This window comes from Phyllopteryx taeniolatus, chromosome 5 (assembly GCF_024500385.1).
Source record: "Phyllopteryx taeniolatus isolate TA_2022b chromosome 5, UOR_Ptae_1.2, whole genome shotgun sequence".
NCBI classification, from domain to species: domain Eukaryota; kingdom Metazoa; phylum Chordata; class Actinopteri; order Syngnathiformes; family Syngnathidae; genus Phyllopteryx; species Phyllopteryx taeniolatus.
Genome location: NC_084506.1, coordinates 9,676,947 through 9,695,660, shown reverse-complemented (window position 1 = coordinate 9,695,660; position 18,714 = coordinate 9,676,947). Strand labels below are relative to the sequence as shown.

At 45.9% G+C, this 18,714-nt stretch overlaps 2 protein-coding genes across 7 annotated transcripts in view; both read right to left on the bottom strand.

The window, feature by feature from the left end:
- abtb2b (ankyrin repeat and BTB (POZ) domain containing 2b) overlaps positions 1-10,839 on the bottom strand; it is a 39,027-nt gene extending 28,188 nt beyond the window's left edge. The window contains exon 1 of one of the 2 annotated variants that reach the window (XR_009788469.1): positions 9,533-10,839. Coding sequence is in view for 1 of the 2 variants with exons in the window: in XM_061772864.1 (XP_061628848.1) it covers positions 9,533-10,442 (910 nt within the window). In the remaining variant the exon portion in view is untranslated. The remainder of the gene's footprint in view (positions 1-9,532) is intronic. The other variant, XM_061772864.1, reaches the window with a different exon arrangement.
- A 2,613-nt stretch (positions 10,840-13,452) lies between these two features.
- The window catches only part of b4galnt4a (beta-1,4-N-acetyl-galactosaminyl transferase 4a), a 140,403-nt gene continuing 135,141 nt past the window's right edge, over positions 13,453-18,714 (bottom strand). For all 5 annotated transcript variants that reach the window (XM_061773240.1, XM_061773239.1, XM_061773243.1 and 2 more), the window contains 7 exons: positions 18,143-18,510; positions 17,901-18,054; positions 17,720-17,792; positions 16,166-16,319; positions 15,967-16,093; positions 14,750-15,454; positions 13,453-14,125 (listed from right to left, as the gene is read on the bottom strand). In XM_061773240.1, coding sequence (XP_061629224.1) covers positions 15,340-15,454; positions 15,967-16,093; positions 16,166-16,319; positions 17,720-17,792; positions 17,901-18,054; positions 18,143-18,510 — 991 coding nt within the window. In that variant the 3' untranslated portion in view covers positions 13,453-14,125; positions 14,750-15,339. The remainder of the gene's footprint in view (positions 14,126-14,749; positions 15,455-15,966; positions 16,094-16,165; positions 16,320-17,719; positions 17,793-17,900; positions 18,055-18,142; positions 18,511-18,714) is intronic.

Below are 18,714 nucleotides of genomic sequence, written 5' to 3'. Positions count from 1 at the left end.
CAGTGTTTATTTTGTTTGAGATGTGGGGCTTTGCCTGAGGTCGTCACGTCTGTTTGTCCCGTGCCCGCACATGTGCTCCATATGGAAGTGCTCGAAATGTCCTCCTTCCCACCGCTGACCGCAACGGAATTCATGCGAGTTGTACTGTTCGTGGTTTTGGTCTAATGCCGCGGTGTGCTTTGAATTACGATGTGCCAATCGAGTTGACAGGTGATGTTTCTGAGAGACGACGATGATGGTTTGCATTCAAGTGCATGAACATGATTATGGTAAACTCAAGCGGGAATTTGGAAGTTTTAGAACGCCCGGCCGGGTGTGAAAACGCAACAGGAAAAATAATGTGCATTTCTTGAACCCAATGTGGTTTGGCGCTTCCGTGGCTACACAAGTAGCTTACCGCCTCTAGGGTGTGACTGTAGAGTTCAGAAATAATGAGTGCAATTCTAAAGTGCTGAAAAGCGCTATATACTGTAAGTTGAATGCATTATTAGTATTATTATTATTATTATTATTATTATTATGTCCAACAAACGGCTTAGTCATGTTGTTACAGATAGTTGTATTGTCAAAACGAAACACATTCCAGTGAGTGTATTGGAAATAGAAATGGGTGTACAGTAAGATAAGATAAGACAGAAATATTTGAGTAAAGATCTTCTAAATGCGCTGATAGCTTCTTAAGTGAAATTGCATCCGTTTGATCCACAAGGTTGCATTTCAAGGATGGAATGCTGTGGGGAAAATGGTTAAAGAAAAGGGAGCTACAATGTCCTCCTATGTCCCCTTGAGCCAAAATATTCCTCGAGCTCGGGTCCAAATATGCGTACAGTTTCAAACTGGATCTGTCCGTCGGGACGCGTGGCAATATAAATACTACCTAGACAAATGGTTATAGATGACTGCAATGTAGACCACTAGGCATCCAAACATTAACGATACTGCATAAGTACCAGAAAGGTTCTTCAACAAAAACAAGTCAACGAAATCCACAAAAAAGAAATGTTCAGTTTCAGATTAAGCTCGGGAAAATGTCATTAACTTCAAGGAAGGAATTTTGATTTTGGCCCATGTTATGAAGTGCCGTTACTGACACGCATCATGTCGCCGGGGTCCAAATAAAACTGTGGACAAAGTTAAACCGTTAACTCATCATGAATCACCCAAAAATGATCACATTAATCATGTACTAACTCGGAATGATCACACAATTTATTTTGACCACTTACGCTCCTTTACCTTAACGGCGGACGGATATTTGAAATGCGGTGCAGGTTGCTAGAAGGTCAGCGATCAGCGCAAAGATAAGTGAGGAGACTCGGACCGGCCGGTGTGCTCGACGACAAATTTTGCTTCCAAAGTCACTGCGGTGGGATGACAGAAAACAACGGTCATTTGCGTATAGTGCAGCGCTGAACCCTTTTCATCAAGGCACAAGTTTAAAATGCCATCTCAAAGCTAAATGTGGTACTGTGTGTCCATGTGTGCTATATTTAGCGCCTGCGATTAATCGCGATTTGTCAAAATCCAAAGGTGTGATAATAATCATCGATTGACAGCCCTAGCGCACACGCACAAATATGCAGACGATACAGCTTCGACAACGATGAATTCAATCCATCCCCTGGGTTCTCCTGGAAGCAACAATATGATACTTCTCATAATATTTCTTATTGCGCTCGTGACTTTGCTAGATGAGGCATTTACTCGGAAACAAGTAATAAGAATAGGCCTGGCAAACCAGCTTTTAAAGGCCGGACGGACTGCATCGCGTCACTAAATAAGAAAGCAAACTTATTGGCATGTTTGGGAAAGTCAAGATTATTGGGCCCGCCCTTTTATGAGGGCCCAGGGCTGACCCTCCTTCGGACAGACATTGGATCAACCAAGCTGAGAAGAAAGGAAAACCCATGATCCGGGCAAAGATCATTTTTACATGAAACAAAAAAAAAAAGCAGATACACACACACAACACGTCCTTCTCAAAAGATTACATGTCATATTGTGAAAGAGAATCAGATATCATCCAAGTAAAAGCGCACACTTTCAATGTCAAAGGAAGTGATAAATGAAACACACACGTACAAATGTACCTTAGCTAACTTGTAATAATGGCCACTTTGCCAAGAAGTTGACATTTAAATACTTTTGACTTATCTGCTCTGCTTGTTTGTGTTTTTCTCTCCCTGCATCTCATTCCCAAATCTTCTTAATGTGGAAAATTGAAAAGCAATTTGAGATGCCGAGGAAATGACCTTTCATCTTCATGTAAACAAACTACTATTACAACTTGCAATTATTCCACAAAGTTCTCAGCAGGTACAGTGTAATAAATGAACCGTCTCTAGGCATCTCTACCCCCCAAAATATAAATAATAATAATAATAATAATAATGATAACCGTGTCCTTTTCTGGAACAAAGTTTGTTTACTCCACTGCTAGGGAGGAAGGAAACGTTTGTTTTCCCCATCGTTATACGACTACCATATGCTTGCCTATGTGACTATTTGAACATTTCGCATTGTCGTGTTGCTGTAGGTTGTCTAATATGTGTTAGCAGAAAATGTAATGCAGTTCGACAACTGCAGATGTTTTTTTTTTTTTGAATATACTTTTTGGGTGGGGAGACCACCCCCATTTATCATGGAAAACATTTATTAGCAGTCTATCCTCGTTTATTCACGATTTTGGGGGGTTTAAAAAAAAGAAAGAAGGTGTGTTTCTTTTTCAGTGCAATTATAATGGCGTCAATTATTTGTGAGTTTCCGCTCTTTGCGATGAGCGGGGGTCCACTGTATTTTTGTGAATATCTGGAATCCCAAATAACGCAATCGAAAGCGATCATTGTCAGCGTATACCTATCGCGTATGCTAATGAATGTTATTGTACGCAATTGGATCAGAAGAGAGTGGGCCGTGTGTCGAACAGTGCTGCTACAGAGGAGTGGGTTTACTTTAGCAGTGCAACACATTGAAGTTGTTCTGCCTTAGTACACTGCCTCTCTGATTCCACTGGACAAAGAAGTCTCTTAGTGACAGCGCCACAAAAGCTCTCTATACCAAAGAGCTTCCAAAAAAAAATACAAAATACAGAAAACTGGGGAAAGAAATCACCTTTGCCACTTGGCTGATAAACCTCATTGTAGAATGGGACACTGAGAGTGGCCGCAGGAAATGCAGAGAAACGCGTAGCTACATAAATCCAACCCGGAGAGAATGATACGGTTTCGCTGCTGCATGTCGCCCTCGAATGCGTCCTGTCGATTTCACCAGAGAGCACAGCAAGGGGTTATTACATCCACTTCTCGCTCAGACAAATGTGTTTCCACTTAAACGACACACTCTGTGCCCCGCCTCCCCCACCCTCCAACCTCATCACTTCCCCTTCTTCTGATCAAATCATCTGTTTATGTAGTTAACGGATTCGGCACTGACTATAACTGACTTTGGAAAGTTGCAGAAGCACACATGCAGGGAAGCTTGCTAGCTCAGATCAATAATACCGTTAACTCTTGTTTTATTAGAAGAAATGACTAAAAGGTATAACAGTGTATTGGCATTTTTTTTTTTTATCTGCAATGATGTTTAAAAAGGTGGATCTGATTATGGTAGCCACTAAATCCAAGAAATCCAGATGATCGTCACGCGAGCCACACTCCTCCTCAATGCAGATGAAAACAACTGGATCGGCATTTGGAAGCAACGACGATGTCGGTGAGAACTGAGTGCACTTACTTTAGGACTGGGTGGGAGGTTAAAGGGTCATTCTGCCGATTTCTGTAACTGGATGGGTTCCTTCCTGTGCCTTGAGTTTGAAATGACTAAACAGCCTTTGTTACATAATGGCATGACTGATTTGCTCTTTTTTTCTTTAAATGTTAACAATGGACAGTTTTGCGATTTGGCCTAAACTTAGTAGACATACACGCGCTCCCCCATAAAGGAAGGCATGATAAACGCTTGCTTTTATACTGTGATATAACACAGATGGCGACGTTGCGAACGGAAGAGAATGACGTCCGCAAAGCGGAACGTCGTACATTTGACATGCTACAGCTGCTCTAGCCAGCCGGCATTGTGAAACTGCATTGAAAGTTAAGCGAGAAAGCGAGATATGCTTCCACGGGCTACATCTGTGAAATTACAGAAAGGATGCAGCACTCTCTCTTAAGCGTTGCAACCCTTTCGGCCCGCTGTGAAAGCCACAACGCCTAACCGTTGGCACGTAATGGTTTCCTGGCACGTTATTATGACCAATCCAGATGACAAGACAGGTGCACGAAGTATTCTCTCCTTCACTCTCCGGGGTCACCCTCTGACTGTCTGGTTCCATTCCTTGTTTCCCTATTAAGCTACGCAGGCTGAAAATCCATTCCACAGCACTGGACAGATTGCCTCGAGAGCCACAGCCAGGATGCTGTGGTAATGCACGCTCGCTGCACAGTTTCCAATTTAAACAAGAAAAGGAAGCCCAAAACCACTGTGGGCTACACAGACTCAAACTCACTTCACCGTCATCCAAGAATTTGTCGTGAAGGGTTTAATCAAGATGTATATCTAAGGACACTTTGGAGACCGTTGCCACTATTTCTGTTCCCCTATTTGCGTCGATTGCCTTTCTGTATCCGTCATTGTCAACCTTTATCCTTCCGTCCCGGTAGTGATTTACTGTAAACGATGTTGAGAACCATGACTCATGCGGCCGAAATGCATTGGAAGGAGTGTGACGGCATCAAAAAGAAGACCGACATTTCCGAGCGAGTAACGACGCTGTGCCATTACTCGATGAGCTAATTTGCCAAAAGACCCAAACTCATGATTAATTAAGGGGACTTTCCCCAATCCTTGTCATTGGTTCCGTCATATAGCTCAACAAATCATGTGTGAGGTCATATCTGTGCAAGCATTCTCTGTCTTCCAAGAATCGTCAGAAGCCACACAAACACATTTCTACAGCCACACATGAGCGCAATAAAACACACGTGCAAAGCAGCAATCCAATGGGTGTGTGTTTTTACAGCTGGGCCCAGACAAGAAGCCAGAGCTAACAATGACATGCACCATCAGTGCGCTGGTGGAGGCGAGTTCACTGAAGATAGAAACATGGGCAACACAGAGCCTGCGCAGACACAAACCAATCAACTGGAGGAGTGACCTCTTTCTATTCACTAAAGTTATGTGACTTGCAACCTGTCTGCAAAGTTCCTCAAGGCAAACACTGAACCGTTGTCCAGTCAAAAGGTGAAGCATGTTGGGCATGTATGCTTCATACAACGGCCATGTTTTCTCAAACTGCATCTGATCCCGATACCAGATGTGCAGAGCAGGGCAGTGTATTTTCACAGTGCTGGTTTCCCCATCTGTGTGACCGCAGTGCTGGGACGTTCTCCCTGCCTCTTTCTCCGCGCTGTTCCCACGCCGCCTCCTTGGCTAAATACATACTTTGGAAAATACTGAGCAGCACAACATACACACAGCTATCTTGCGCCCGAAGTCCATTACTCGTTGCCTTTTTACTACCTTTCAAAATCTGGACCAGAAACATTTTTCGTTAGTACCGAACCAAACCAAAGTTTATTTATCCAGGTCAATGTTGCGTGCTATGAATACAGTACTTTCTTTCAGTGAAGTCCAGCCTCATTGTACAGCGACACACACACACACACACACACACACACAGGTGGAGGGCAGCACAACATGTGACACTGCGCTGCAGTTGCGAGTTGTTGACATCACGTTTGAAACGCACGTTGCTCTACAACTAACCTGTCGTATACTAGGGCTGGGCGATTAGTCGGACGTTGATTTTTTTGATCCTAAAAACATTACAATCGAAGAAAAGGGATGAATCTGCTGAACGGCGTGGTGTGCGTGTGTTCAAAAAATATACGTACATATACACTCGCGTTGCTTGCCGCAAGCATGTGTGTTTTGGTAGTTGAATGCGGCTAAATACTAAGCTTTGAAATCAATGAATAATCCATCCATCCATCCATCCATTTTCGTCACAAGGGTCGCGGGGGCGTGCCGGAGCCTATCCCAGCTATCTCCGGGCGAGAGGCGGGGTACACCCTGAACCGGTCACCGGCCAATCGCAAGGCACATATAAACAAACAACCGTTCACAGTCACATTCACACTTCTCTTCAATTAACCTACAATGCACGTTTTGGGGATGTAGGAGGGGACCGGAGCGCCCGGAGAAAACCCACGCAGGCACGGGGGAGAGCATGCAAACTCCACACATTTGAAGGCAGATGTGCAAACCAGTCGGCCATCACGTGAATTTATTGTGATTTCGCTATCAACCAATGAATGATCGTGCATTCATCGTACTTTCAATATCAATTATTTTTTCCCTAATCGCCCAGCCCTATATACAGTATGTCAGTGGGCCTTTATCTTTGCATCATGCAATGGCAGAAAGGCCTAAGTGGCGGGATAAAATTGCAAAAACTACGTCAGGGGTGCTTACAGATTGTGAGTGGAAGAACAACATGAGAAATATAACAATGCATTGGTAAATGCTACTTAATGCTACAGAGTATATTTATGAAACTATTCATACAGATTGCTGACAAACGTGCCAGTGAAGAATTGGACTGCCCTGGTCCAATAGTGCACGCTGGCCAGATGATGAAATAAAAAGCTGAATTATTATTGACGTTGGACTTCAGCGCTGTCGGGATGTAACTAATGACTTGATCAACTCAAATGCTATGGTGTTAATTCTACTGTTTTGTCTAGGATGAAGACAAGACTTACTGTATCTGGCAGAGAGTATATTCTCATGGACGCGTGTCTGATAGTAAAGTATTGCAGTGTGGGATCCCTCAAGGGAGCGCTCTAGGTCCTCTCCTATTTTCTATATTTACAAATGATTTACCACTACTACAAAATAAATCAAGAAGGATTATGTATGCAGAAGATTCTACAATGTAGTGTACAGCTCCTACACATTACATGTTAAATGATTATAGCGAGCACTGAGCTTGAGGCAGTTGCAGGTGCTAAATACGAATAAAACAAAATCCACGGCGTCGGGGTCGAGACGTGTCGGACGGCGATCCTCGACCGAGCTTATCACTGGCAGGGCAAACAGTCGAACAGGTTGAGGGACATCATTTTGGATTCTTAATTAAAATGCTCAAAACATATTGATTATGCAGCAAGTAAAATGGGAAAGAGCATTGCTATAACCGGGAAATGTTCCAAGGACATACTGTAACTGAAAGAAGTCATATATATACATAAATTGCAAATAGCTCGAAATAAGACTGGCCCTAAACTGTTCAAAGTATACAAATATTGGAAAGCTTTCATGGATTTGGTTGAGAAAGGATGACGCTCCCGCCTCGTCTTTTTCTTCATGAACAAAAGTACTTCTCTGACCAAGCAGTGTACATAAGAAACGCACACAATCATACAATTAGGCAATCCAGCTTGAACTGTCACACTGTTCATCAACCGAGAACAAACCCCCTTAAATCTTCCGTAAACTACTTGATCAATGCTTCAATCTAACAGCCAATAAAGGAGTTGACATGACCACAAAGATCAACGACTCCCTTAGTGAAGCTATTTCCAGCCGCTATGACAGAAAGGGCTCCTTTATGCTTGTGGGGAGAATTGAACGGCAAACGGATTCTTTTCCACAATGACGCCGCACAATGAGTTCAAACTGTGCTGTGGAGCCATTTGAAGACGGATAAAAGGCAGACTAAACAAGTTCAGGGTCGACGTGTGGACAACAAGCGCACGCGTGAGGAATGAATGCGATCCTGGCGCATCCCGACCAAGTTCCTCTAAGGCACTCACTCTCTGTAGACGCGGAGAAATAAACAGATGAAAAAAAAGATGGAACCAAGCACAAAAGAAGCAAGAGAGGAGTTTTCAGAATTGTTATTGGAGCCCTGCAAGTCGTTGCTTTCTTAAGGACTTCCAGATGTGAGCTTGCGCCTGGGAAAGACTTGGCGAAATCAAGACTAAGGGAGGAGTATTTCTCTGAATGTGGCCTTCCGAGTGAATGATCCCGCAGCCTGCCCTCCCATTCATGAATTCAAAAGTAGGTGTTTGCTTTTCTAAATAACGACTGTTGTGAGGACATCAGCTCAAGCAGAAGAAGAAAGAGGGCGGCTGAGGCTGCGGGGTGTCGTGTGCTCAGCTGGAAGAAAAAAGATGGGCTGCTCGGAATAACGGTCTGTTGTTATGGCATATGTGGACGGACACACACACACACACACACACGTTTACACTTCACTAACCAACCAAAGGAGGGCAATCCAAACCCAACTCAAATACATCTGCTTAACTGCAGAATCCAGTTCATATGCGGTTCTGTAACTTATTCTCTGATTAACCCCAAGCGTGTGACAACACGCCAACTGCACTTGATGGTTTGAATAACGGAACACACATGCATTCATAAGAAGTTTGCTGTGCACGACCGTATACTGGGAGATGATGGTTTATTTACAATCGATCGGGGAACGAGAGCGTGGGAGCGGTGTTGCCCTCCTTCCTGCTCTCATTTTCCAAGCCTGGCACGCTTGCACTGAAAGCATCTTCTAATTGCAGCTCTGCAAAATCAGCTCGGTCAAGTGAATTTCCATCCCCCTCTCGGTGCCGTATGCGAGCGTACTCAGCCCGTGTGTCCGGCTTCCCCGCCGTTTGTTTTACTGCCTTTATGTTAGGCTAAGCCGCGCGATCGTACTACAAAAGGCCATTGTTTTGCATTTAAAAAAAACAAAAAAAACACAAAAAAAGCTCTGCCCTACTGAGCTTGTCGGAGGCCAGAAAGGAAGGCTATAAATCCACTCGACACGGAGTTACCCAAAGCACCCACAAAAGACAACCGAGTGGAATCGAGAAATTAAAAAAATAGTGCAGCGATTCCTAAAACTCCAAACAAATCAAGCATCTGTTTGGCTGCTCAGTGGAAACTACAGCAACGTTATACAATATACATCAATTGTAACAAAAGGCTGGAATCTACATTGTACAATTTGCTATATTTTAAATGAGATTACTTCTTTTTACACTTGCATGACAGTTAAGGAGTCAACCTGTCTTCCGTGATCCTGTCGCAATCGTCTGTATGTCATCAAAAGATGAGCAGTTATATATATATATATATATATATATTTTTTTTTTAAGTAGTCTCAAGCATAGGATGATATTTTGACACTTGTGTGAATAGCGTTAATGACGTCAGAATGTTACTTAAAAACACATTAAGCCGACAGTTTGACTTTGGAAGCAATTGGTTTTGTTTTCTGCGCCCATTTCTTTCCTTTCCAGCGTCACCATCGAGAGACCGAAAAGGCCCGTGTGAACTCCCAAAGCAAATCAAGTCGAGCTCTCATTTGTTCCCGAGCAAAAAAAAAAATAAAAAAAAAAACTTTTCCTTTGTTCTACGTGACTTCCCAATCGTGTCAAGCGAACTGGTGAAGTGGTGACCGCGTGAGAGGAAAACGCGAGGTGGACGTCGGACGTCACCGCAACCCCGAAGGAAGGCTGCCATTCGATGCACGTACCGTTCGCGTTCTTCCCGCAGATGATGTGCTCGTAGTGCTGCAGGACCCCCCACAGCTCCGCGTCGTTGTTCACCACCCCGTCCAAGGCCTCGGCGCTGACCGGGGCGCACGAGCGGCCCCAGTCCGGTCCAGGCTCCGGGTGGCCCCGCTCGGACATCAGCACCCGGGCCGCGATCTCCTCCGCCAGAGCTTCCATGCAGGCGGTCAGGCATATCGCGGCGTAGTCGTGGATGCGCACGGATACGCGAGTGTCCACCATCCAGCGGAAGAAGCGGCCGACGGAGAAGGCCAGGTCGCAGCGGGCCGACTTGCCCTTGCGCAACATCTCCCCGGCGCTCATGCTGTACATGGAGATGGCCTTGACCGTGGCGGAGACGCAGTAGTCGGCCAGGGCCCAGCTGAGCACCAGCCTCGTGGCGCTCTGCACCTCGAAGCGCGTGCAGCGGCAGTGCACGACGCTCAGCCGCTGAGCCTCCCTGGAGATCCGGACGAGAGCCTTGCGGAGCAGAGCCGACAGCCGCCGCACGGCCCCCGGGGCGAAGGCGCCGGCGCCGCCGCCTTCGCCGCCTTCGCCCCCTTCGCCCCTCTCGGCCACGCGGCCCGCTATCCGGGCCACCTCGTCCTCGCTCCAGGGGAACTCCTCCAGCTCCGGCAAGCGGGGACATTTGGAGAACAGGTCCTCCGGGTCCTCGGGGAGCACCGTGTTGACCGTGTCCCAGCTGTTGTTTCTGCTGTTCATGGAGCCGGAGTAGTACCACCAGTTGCCCCGGTGAGGGGTCGCCGTGAAGGCCTGGGAGTTGGACTTGGACGAGGACAGGCTGAGGGATTTGCACGAGTCTCCGGCTCCATAGCCCGAGTCCAACGTCAAGTCCTCCAGGGTTTTCACGCGGAGGTTACCCGCAGCGGCCATGACGACGTGAGGAAACTTCTTCCGATCTTCTGCTAAACGACCTCCGAACTCCCGGCCGACACCATTTGTCGTACTCGGCGATCACACGTGACGGACTTCGGCCATTTCTCACGCGGCGGTCGGCGAGTCGCAGGTTACCGGCTCACCTTTCTCCTTTCTCCTTCTCCCGGGCAACTTTCCTCCAACCACCGGCGCCCAAGTGCTCTCTCGCTTTTGTTCTTCTTCTTCTTGTTGTTGTTGTTGTTACTCCAAACCGAGGTCTTGCAAAATGTGCCAAAACACGTCTTTTGTTGTTGAAAGTCACCAGTTAGCTCATCTCGCCTGCGTCCTGGCTGCCGAACGTGCGAGTGCGCGACAGACTCAACAAGACGCTCGCGGGTGCGGGAGGAGGAGGAGCTAAAGGAGAGTGACAACGCGGAAGTAAGTCAAGGACCAATCGGGACACGGCAGCGTTTTCCCACCAAACGCTGCATATGGCTCTCTTTCTGTGCTGATCTTCACGTGTCTCCTTGTTATCAGTGGCCTCAAAGGAACATTGGCCAAATTAAAAACAGAAACAAATACAAATAAAAACTGTTAGTAGTTTTATATGACAGAGCCCAGTTAGGGGAATTCCTGTTTCTGAAATGGTGCACACTGAGTTTAGTTTGCCATGTTGACGAAGTGACTCGGCTCGGCCTTTGGACGATTTTACGCACCAATCTTAATGCGCACCAAAGACTCGTGACCTCACTTGGACTTGAACACACTGACTTGAAAATATTGACTAGTTTGACCAAAGCGCTGAGATATGCGTGCAATTTGGGTATTTTACTTAACGAAAGCGTAATTGAAGACTTTGTTCGCTGTTCGTCAGGTCAAAGTGTCCCACGATACCATCGACAACATGAAGCGAAGTCGTATTCTCTTTTACCAGGTGACACCTGACCGCCTCACTGGGTCGTTTCGGTGCTTTCCAACCTTTCTGGAGCCACGGCACATATTTTACCAATGAAACCGACTCAATCACTCATCTATTTGACGTAAAACTACATTCTTCTTTCTTTTCTTCGCCTCTTTTTGACGTCATAGTGCCCCCACTGAGATACCACAGCAGGATACAATTGTACCTTTATAACAAGATGATTTTTTTTTTTTTAAATTAATGCCTGAATGTTGTTGAATTGCCACGTTAAAACTGCAATCTATTCACATTTGTGTTTGAAATCGCCTCACTAGAAATGTTTGGAGACTACAAAATGCAGTTTTCAACATCAATTGCAGAAAAAATACTGCTGATTATCTAAAAGAGGAAACCAATTGATCATTCATTATGTTTTTTTTTTTCTCGTGTATTCATAATTGCTCTTTAACCCAGCCAAAAATATATTCGAGCCCTATACTTGATACAGTTACTAATTGCAGTACTACTGGATGCAAATTCTGATTTGTGTTGAATGTCACTTCAGAAATAAACTGAGGAAAAAGTCAGTGAAAACCTACCATCAATCAGTTTGGAAGCCACTTCTCTGCGATAGGCCCCAGCATGGATAAGCGGTGTGGGAAATGGACGGAGAGAAATGCACTATATCATATATACAGCTTCGTAAAATACGAATATTATTTCTATTCAAATAGATTTTTATTTTGTTGGTAAGATGACTCGAAAGGGCTGGAAACTCAAAGCGTAGGACTTGCGTGCCTCGACTTTGAACGTGACTTGCAAAGCAATGAGTCGGTCCCACGTCTGATCCTTCGTGTCTTTGAGAAAACCGTGATTCTTGGAAGCCTTTGTAAGGATCTAAAGCGCTATTTTTTCACGTACATAATTCAATGCAGTTTTTAAATGGCTAGTAAACGTAACTCTGAAGAGGCTGTCGAATAATTAGTCTGCATAGGTGTGTATTCCTCAGGGAACTGCATACTTGGTTCAGTAGAGGTTCAACTCGTAGGTTGTGCCTTGAAAACGGCAGTTTCAAGTGTGTTTTTTCAGGTCAGGTGCCATAAAATGAGGTGAAAGCAAGCCAGAGTGTTTCCAACGCTCACAAGCGCAGTGTGCCTCTATTGGGACGGAGTTGGGCAGAGCATTCCAAAATGTGCATAATGCTATGACTACAGCATTATTTTGAGATGACAAGAGGCCACTTTGTTTCCGTACTGCATGTTGCCGGGTGCAGCGTCACACAACTTTAGCACATTGAAATTCTCGAAGAAGGGAAAAAATGGGTTGTTTTCTGCTGGAGTCCAAGGCCGTGATGAGATGAGAGGAAATGGAGAAGCCTCCGAGGGCTTAGCACTTGCTTCATCCGGATCGCACGGAACTGCGGCCGGGACATCGCTTGCGTCATGTCAAACAAGACCATCACCCGGAGCATTGTTGACACGGGGTGCAACAATTTCATAAAAAACGAGGAACCGTGGCCAAACGCATGACTTGCTGCTGGCCCTGAACATGATGTCATTAGTTTTGATGCATGTGCTTGCTATAGAGATGCACAATGAGCTCAGACTGACTCACGTGTCGGTGACGTGTACATTTAAGTTGCTCAATTCTTAAACACTGAGGCAACAAGCAGTAACAAGTACAGGCGAGCACCGTGCCGACCGGTTAGAGCGTCTGCCTCACAGTTCTGAGGAGCGGGGTTCGATCCCCGGAGTTTGCGTGTTCTCCCCGTGCCTGCGTGGCCTTTCTCCGGGCGCTCCGGTTCCCTCCCGCACACCAAATGAATTCATTCATTGAAGGCCCTAAATTGCCCGTAGGTGTGAATAGGAGTGAGAATGTTTGTTCGTGGATGTGTGCCCCGCGATTGGCTGGCGACCGGTTCAGGGTGTACCCCGCCTCAGGCTGGGTATGGGCTCCAGCGGGCCCGCGACCCGCGTGAGGACAAGCGGTACAGAAAATGGACGGGCGGATGGAGGAATCCGTGCTCTCAGGCCTGGACGCCCCCCCCACCCCCCCTCCGTGTGGTTACAGGTGACGAATAATCGTGTACATGAAATAGTCCGAATATAAATAACGACAGAAAAGGGATCCGGGCGTAAGCATACAATTTTATTTGCAAAAACAAACAAATGTACAATACATTCTGAAAACCTTTTCTCTACAAAACAATTTCACAGAAATTACCTTGGAATGTATATACCTATTTTTTCCATCAATCTTTCTAAATATACAGTATATCTAGTCTAGTGTTATAGTGTTTATTGATTCTGCTCTTCAACTTTCCCCGTGTGAATGTTACGCGACTTTATTGAGTTGAGAGAGGGCATTTCACAATCGCGCAGTCAAGAAGAGATCATGAAGCGTTCCTCAGACGAGTCCAGCCTGGAGCCCACCGGCCCCTCTTCATCGGGATTCTAAGTACCGCGCCGTATCGAGAGGCGTTCGGAAGCGAGCAAGTGGGAGTCGCCGGGGCCCCTGCTGGACTGCAGCTGCCACTGAGTCTCCATTACGCCTTCCGGTCCTGCTCAGTCGTCCCTCAGTTTGCAACGGCAAAAGTTTGAAGCTGACACTCGCATTTGCTTTCAAAGTGCTACTTCAGCAAACACGCACGGATAGCCGGATGGAGTCCACTGTAGAGTACTGTCGTTCCTTCGGTGATCGTGCAAGTGACTTTCCAGCCTGCTTAGAAATACTTTTTGACAGTCCTCTCCTGCTTGTGTCAACAGTATGCCACTGCATACAAACTGCCTGCAGCTCAACTCTGTCGAAGGCACACAATTGAGAGGAAGTAAATGTTCTCGCTTGTTTGTCATGTACAGATAAATATTTGGAAACCCCTTAAATCCAAAATTTGCAACACAAAATGCTCACGGTACCAACGTAACTACTGTATATATCGGCCCTCTGCTTCCCTCCTTCGGGTTTTATGTTCCATTTGAGGTTAGAGATCGAGATTCAAGCCTCCATTCGGCTTGAATCTGTATACGAAAAGGTGTAAACTCTTCCCAAACCAGTGTTTGAAGGAATTCAAAACACAACGGTTAGTGCATCCATACTCAGTCGCCATAATCCAAAACGACTGAAAGCAACTAACGGCAGAACAAATGTAGTTAATGAGACAGTGAAATGTCATAAATGGCAACGAGCAGTAGGATGGCAAAACGCCAGTGATACAAAACAGCAGGGCTTTTTAGAAAGTTTCAAACTGTACAAAACAACATGACGCTTAAAGGTGACTGAGGACGCCAGAGGCAGAAGTACATCCGCGAATGCATTCAAGAATTTAAAAAATCTAAACTCAATGACAAGGACCTAAGAGAGACAGGTCCATGTAAAGAGGATGCATATATATATATATATATATATATATATATAGTGTATCTACCGGATATGGGGTCCATAATATTAGGTATCAGGAGAACTTCAGCACCACGTACAGGATAACCAGTGAGCAGATCATTTATTTAGGGATGTCCCCACGACGGACTCTATCGGGGCGCGCATTCACGTTAGACTGGCATGTGTGCGCAATCCTAGGAAAAAATAAATAAATCCTTATTAGAAAGAAAAAGGTGCTTTCTTAATCTTCATCCACACACACACTATATATATATATATATATATATATACTGTACATGTGCACTTTCATACATACAGGCTTTCCAGTTCTTCCGAAAACATTGCACTGGTGTTGGGCAACGAGAAGGAGGGGGGGGCGGGGGGGGGGGGGGGGGGGGGGGGGGGGGGAAAGCATTTCTTTTCCCTCAAGTACTCCAATCGATGACTGAAAGTTACGCGGGATTATCTGTGTCAACGGCTCCCTCGCAAAGTTCACATCTGGACTTTGTTCCCTCAAAGAGACAACGAGACTACGAAGGATGCTGAGACATTGGCCATCAGTGAGCGGGCACTCTCAGCTCTCCCTCACACACACGAACAGCAGAGCTGCACGTAGATTAGTATGCAGGCACGGCGTTATCCCTTCGCAGATTTCTTGTTTTGGGCATTCCACATGCCACGTTTGGAGTGGTAGTAGTGAAAGAAGTTTCTCAGGCGGAGTCGCTCGACTTCCAAGCCATTCTGCAATACCCTGTACACATCAGGAGAAAGAAACACAGGACTTACTTTCTAAACACCAAATGAGCCTTTCAAAAATGGGATGGCAAATATGTATTGTCAGCATGTGTGGAAGTTGTCATCAAACACGGGCTAGCGCAGCTACTATGAACGCAAACCTTTCTGTAAGCTGATTTCAGTAGTTTGACAAAACCCATTCTTCTTTTTTCGATCCACATTTACATTACGTGAAGTGATAGTTTAGAGAGACAGTATGTTTTAGCACATAAAGCTATGTGTACCATCCCATCCCAATTATTCGGGAGGCAAAAATGAAGCCAGGCATCGTAAACTGAACGTGGTTGCTGCTATAGAAAATCGACGAGTGGCACATAATACAGCTCGGGTGAAATAGATTTCCTGAATTAGCACTATCAGTGAGTGACAACTTGTAAAAAACTGGAGGTACCGTATATAAAAATAACAATGGATAAGAGAAACCTAAAACGAAGCTCAAGTATGTGATGGGTTTTCCGATGGGTTTACCTGTCCAGAAGCTCCCAGTCTTCTCCACCCCAGCGGTCTTTGAATTCTTCTGTGTTCATCCCGCCAATTTTTTCAAAATCAGACTTGTAGATCCCAAACAGACCAAAGCCGTTCACCTCCCAATAACCTGTGAAAAAGGAAACGCTCGGATCAAAAAGCGAGGAAAAACATCAGCGAATACTCGGGAAAATTGCGTTACCGTCAGGCTCCTGTGGCGAACTCCCGCAGCCGAGTCTCATAACAATGGGAGCGAAAGCAAGGCGTCCTTCAACACAGTGCTTCCTGATGCTCTCCAATATGTTGAAGGGGAAATGAATGTGCAGGTCACACAGGAACACAATGCTGTGGCTATCCTGCCGGCAGGAAAACAAATGCTAATTTCCATTGCAATGTTGTCAATTAGGCTTCACAATCTGTGGCGCGTCTTAGCTTGCGGTCTCCACGGCACTCGGTAGCGAATGACAGGCTCGTCACTGCACAGCGGCAGCACTGACGCTCAGCCGACTGATCCGTCTATCGAAAAATGGGCAACCCCCCCTCATCGTCGGGCGGGAGGGCGGTCGCAGACACGTCCAGGGAGCCACGGTGTGCACATGATAGAATTGCAGCAATTTCAGTGGTCAGTGGGAAGGAATAAACGGAAGCAGGAAGAGGCTTTAACAACTCGAGACAAGTTTCCTTGGCAGTCTGTTTTGGATCGTTATCCTGCTGCAATGCTGCGGCAGCAGATTTTTGTCAAGAATGTCTCCGTAGATTTGCCCATTCATCCTCCCTTCAATAATGTGAAGTCTACCAGTACCATGTGCTGATAAGCAGCCCCACACCATCATGTTCCCACCTCCGAACGTCACTGTAGTTGTGGTGTTTTCAGGGTGATGTGCATGGCCATTTCTCCTCCAAAGGTGGTGTGCATCATGGCATCCAAACATTTCAATTTTCCTCTCGTCCAACCAGACTCTATTCTCCCAGTATTTAAATGCATTTTCCAAATGTTGTTTTAGCAAACGTTAAATGATTTGTTTTTGCGTGCTGAGCGTGGATACAGGCCATGGCGGCGAGTACGTTGCTCACTGTTTTCCTTGTGACAACAGTACCTGCTAATTGCAGGTCTTTTTGAAGCTCTCCACAGGTGGTCCAACTCTTCTGATTATTCTTTGCACTCCTCTGTCAGAAATCTTGCGAGGAGCATCTCATTGAGGCAAATTTATGGGGCTATTATCGGCTTTCCACTTACGTATTACGGCCCCAACCGCGCTCACTGGAACATTCCGAAGCTTCGATATGCGCCTGTAACCAATGCCGACGTTTTTGGTTTTGCAACATTTAGTTTGCGATGGTCTTGAGACAGCTCCGTGCTCTTAACCATCATGAGATGGCAACGAGACCTTTTTGTAGGCCCTCCATGAGGACTGCCCCATCTGATATTCCTTTGCACTGACATGGGGCTGGATTGCTGTTTGATTATGGATCGATTTCAGGTGTTGTCTTGGCTTGCCGTGCCTTTTTGCACCACCCTTTCTTCAAGTGTTCAATACTTTTCCCCGGTGTCATTTCCCATTTTTACAGACAACTTAATTTCCGAGTTTATTTGATCTACTTTCTATTTATATCTGGATGATTTGGGTTATTCCGCACATCTGGTGATATTTTCAGGTCAATAGCACCTTTGGAAGTACGCGTTAAATCATTATTTCAGCCACTGTGTGTGTGTATATATATTACACAGTATGGATATTGTCATTGTCTATCTCACTTCAATGGTATCCACTCCGATCTGTAGTCCCGCCGAGCGCTCAAAGTTCCCTTTTCTCCTCAGATACTCATATCTAAACAAAACAAAAAAGCAAAGGATTGCTAAGTAAACAATGAAAACGTAATAATGGAAGTTCTGCGATCTACGAATGTCCACGTCTGGTTGCATAGCATGCACTGACCTTGGAACAGTGCTGTCTCGAAGTGCCTGCTCCACATCCATGTCTTCACTCTCAAAGTCAACGATGATGATGCTGAAATTGTCATCCTTGGTCCGATGGTGAAGGTTTTCCATGTCCGAAATAAACTGCTGGACCCAGCGAGCTTGATTCTTCACTGAAATACAGGAACGGAAGAACGACGGTGACCATCGGCTCTGCGTGGAACTAATGAAATCTCTGGATGAAAGGATTTTCCGACTGACCTGGTACCACAAAGTGCACCATCACATCTTGCCTCCACTGTAGCATGACCGGCCGGCAGAGGAGAGGTTTGGCATAGGCTGTGCTCCAGGCCGTGGCTCCGGGCCGTGAGGGAGATTTGGTGGGGGGCGGGCGCGGAGCGGCGCCGAGGTCGGACGTGGCAGCAGAGGGGCCCGAGGCCGGGGCGGTCTCGGTGTTCTCGAGGCTTTCGTTGACTTGCCTGCCCCGGTGGAGCATCAGATAAATGTATTCGGACAGTCGCACCACGCTGCGGCCCCTCTCCATCAGCTCCAGCTCCACAAGGTAGCGATTCCCCCTGGCAGAGTCTCGCCGCTTCTCCACATTGATGATTCGCAGCAGGGTGTAAATCCTGGGGCATCGAAAAACGCATGCACAAGAGTCACTATTCACCAGACAGACACGTTAGGTCAACTTTCATAATATACTGAGAATTCCAACAACATTTTGAAAATAATTATGTTCACTCGAATCGGGGAAAAAAATAAATAAACAAGCTGCTTGCAGTGGAGTGTCTAATATTTTGCCATTATATGACGGTAACCATTTTTAGAAA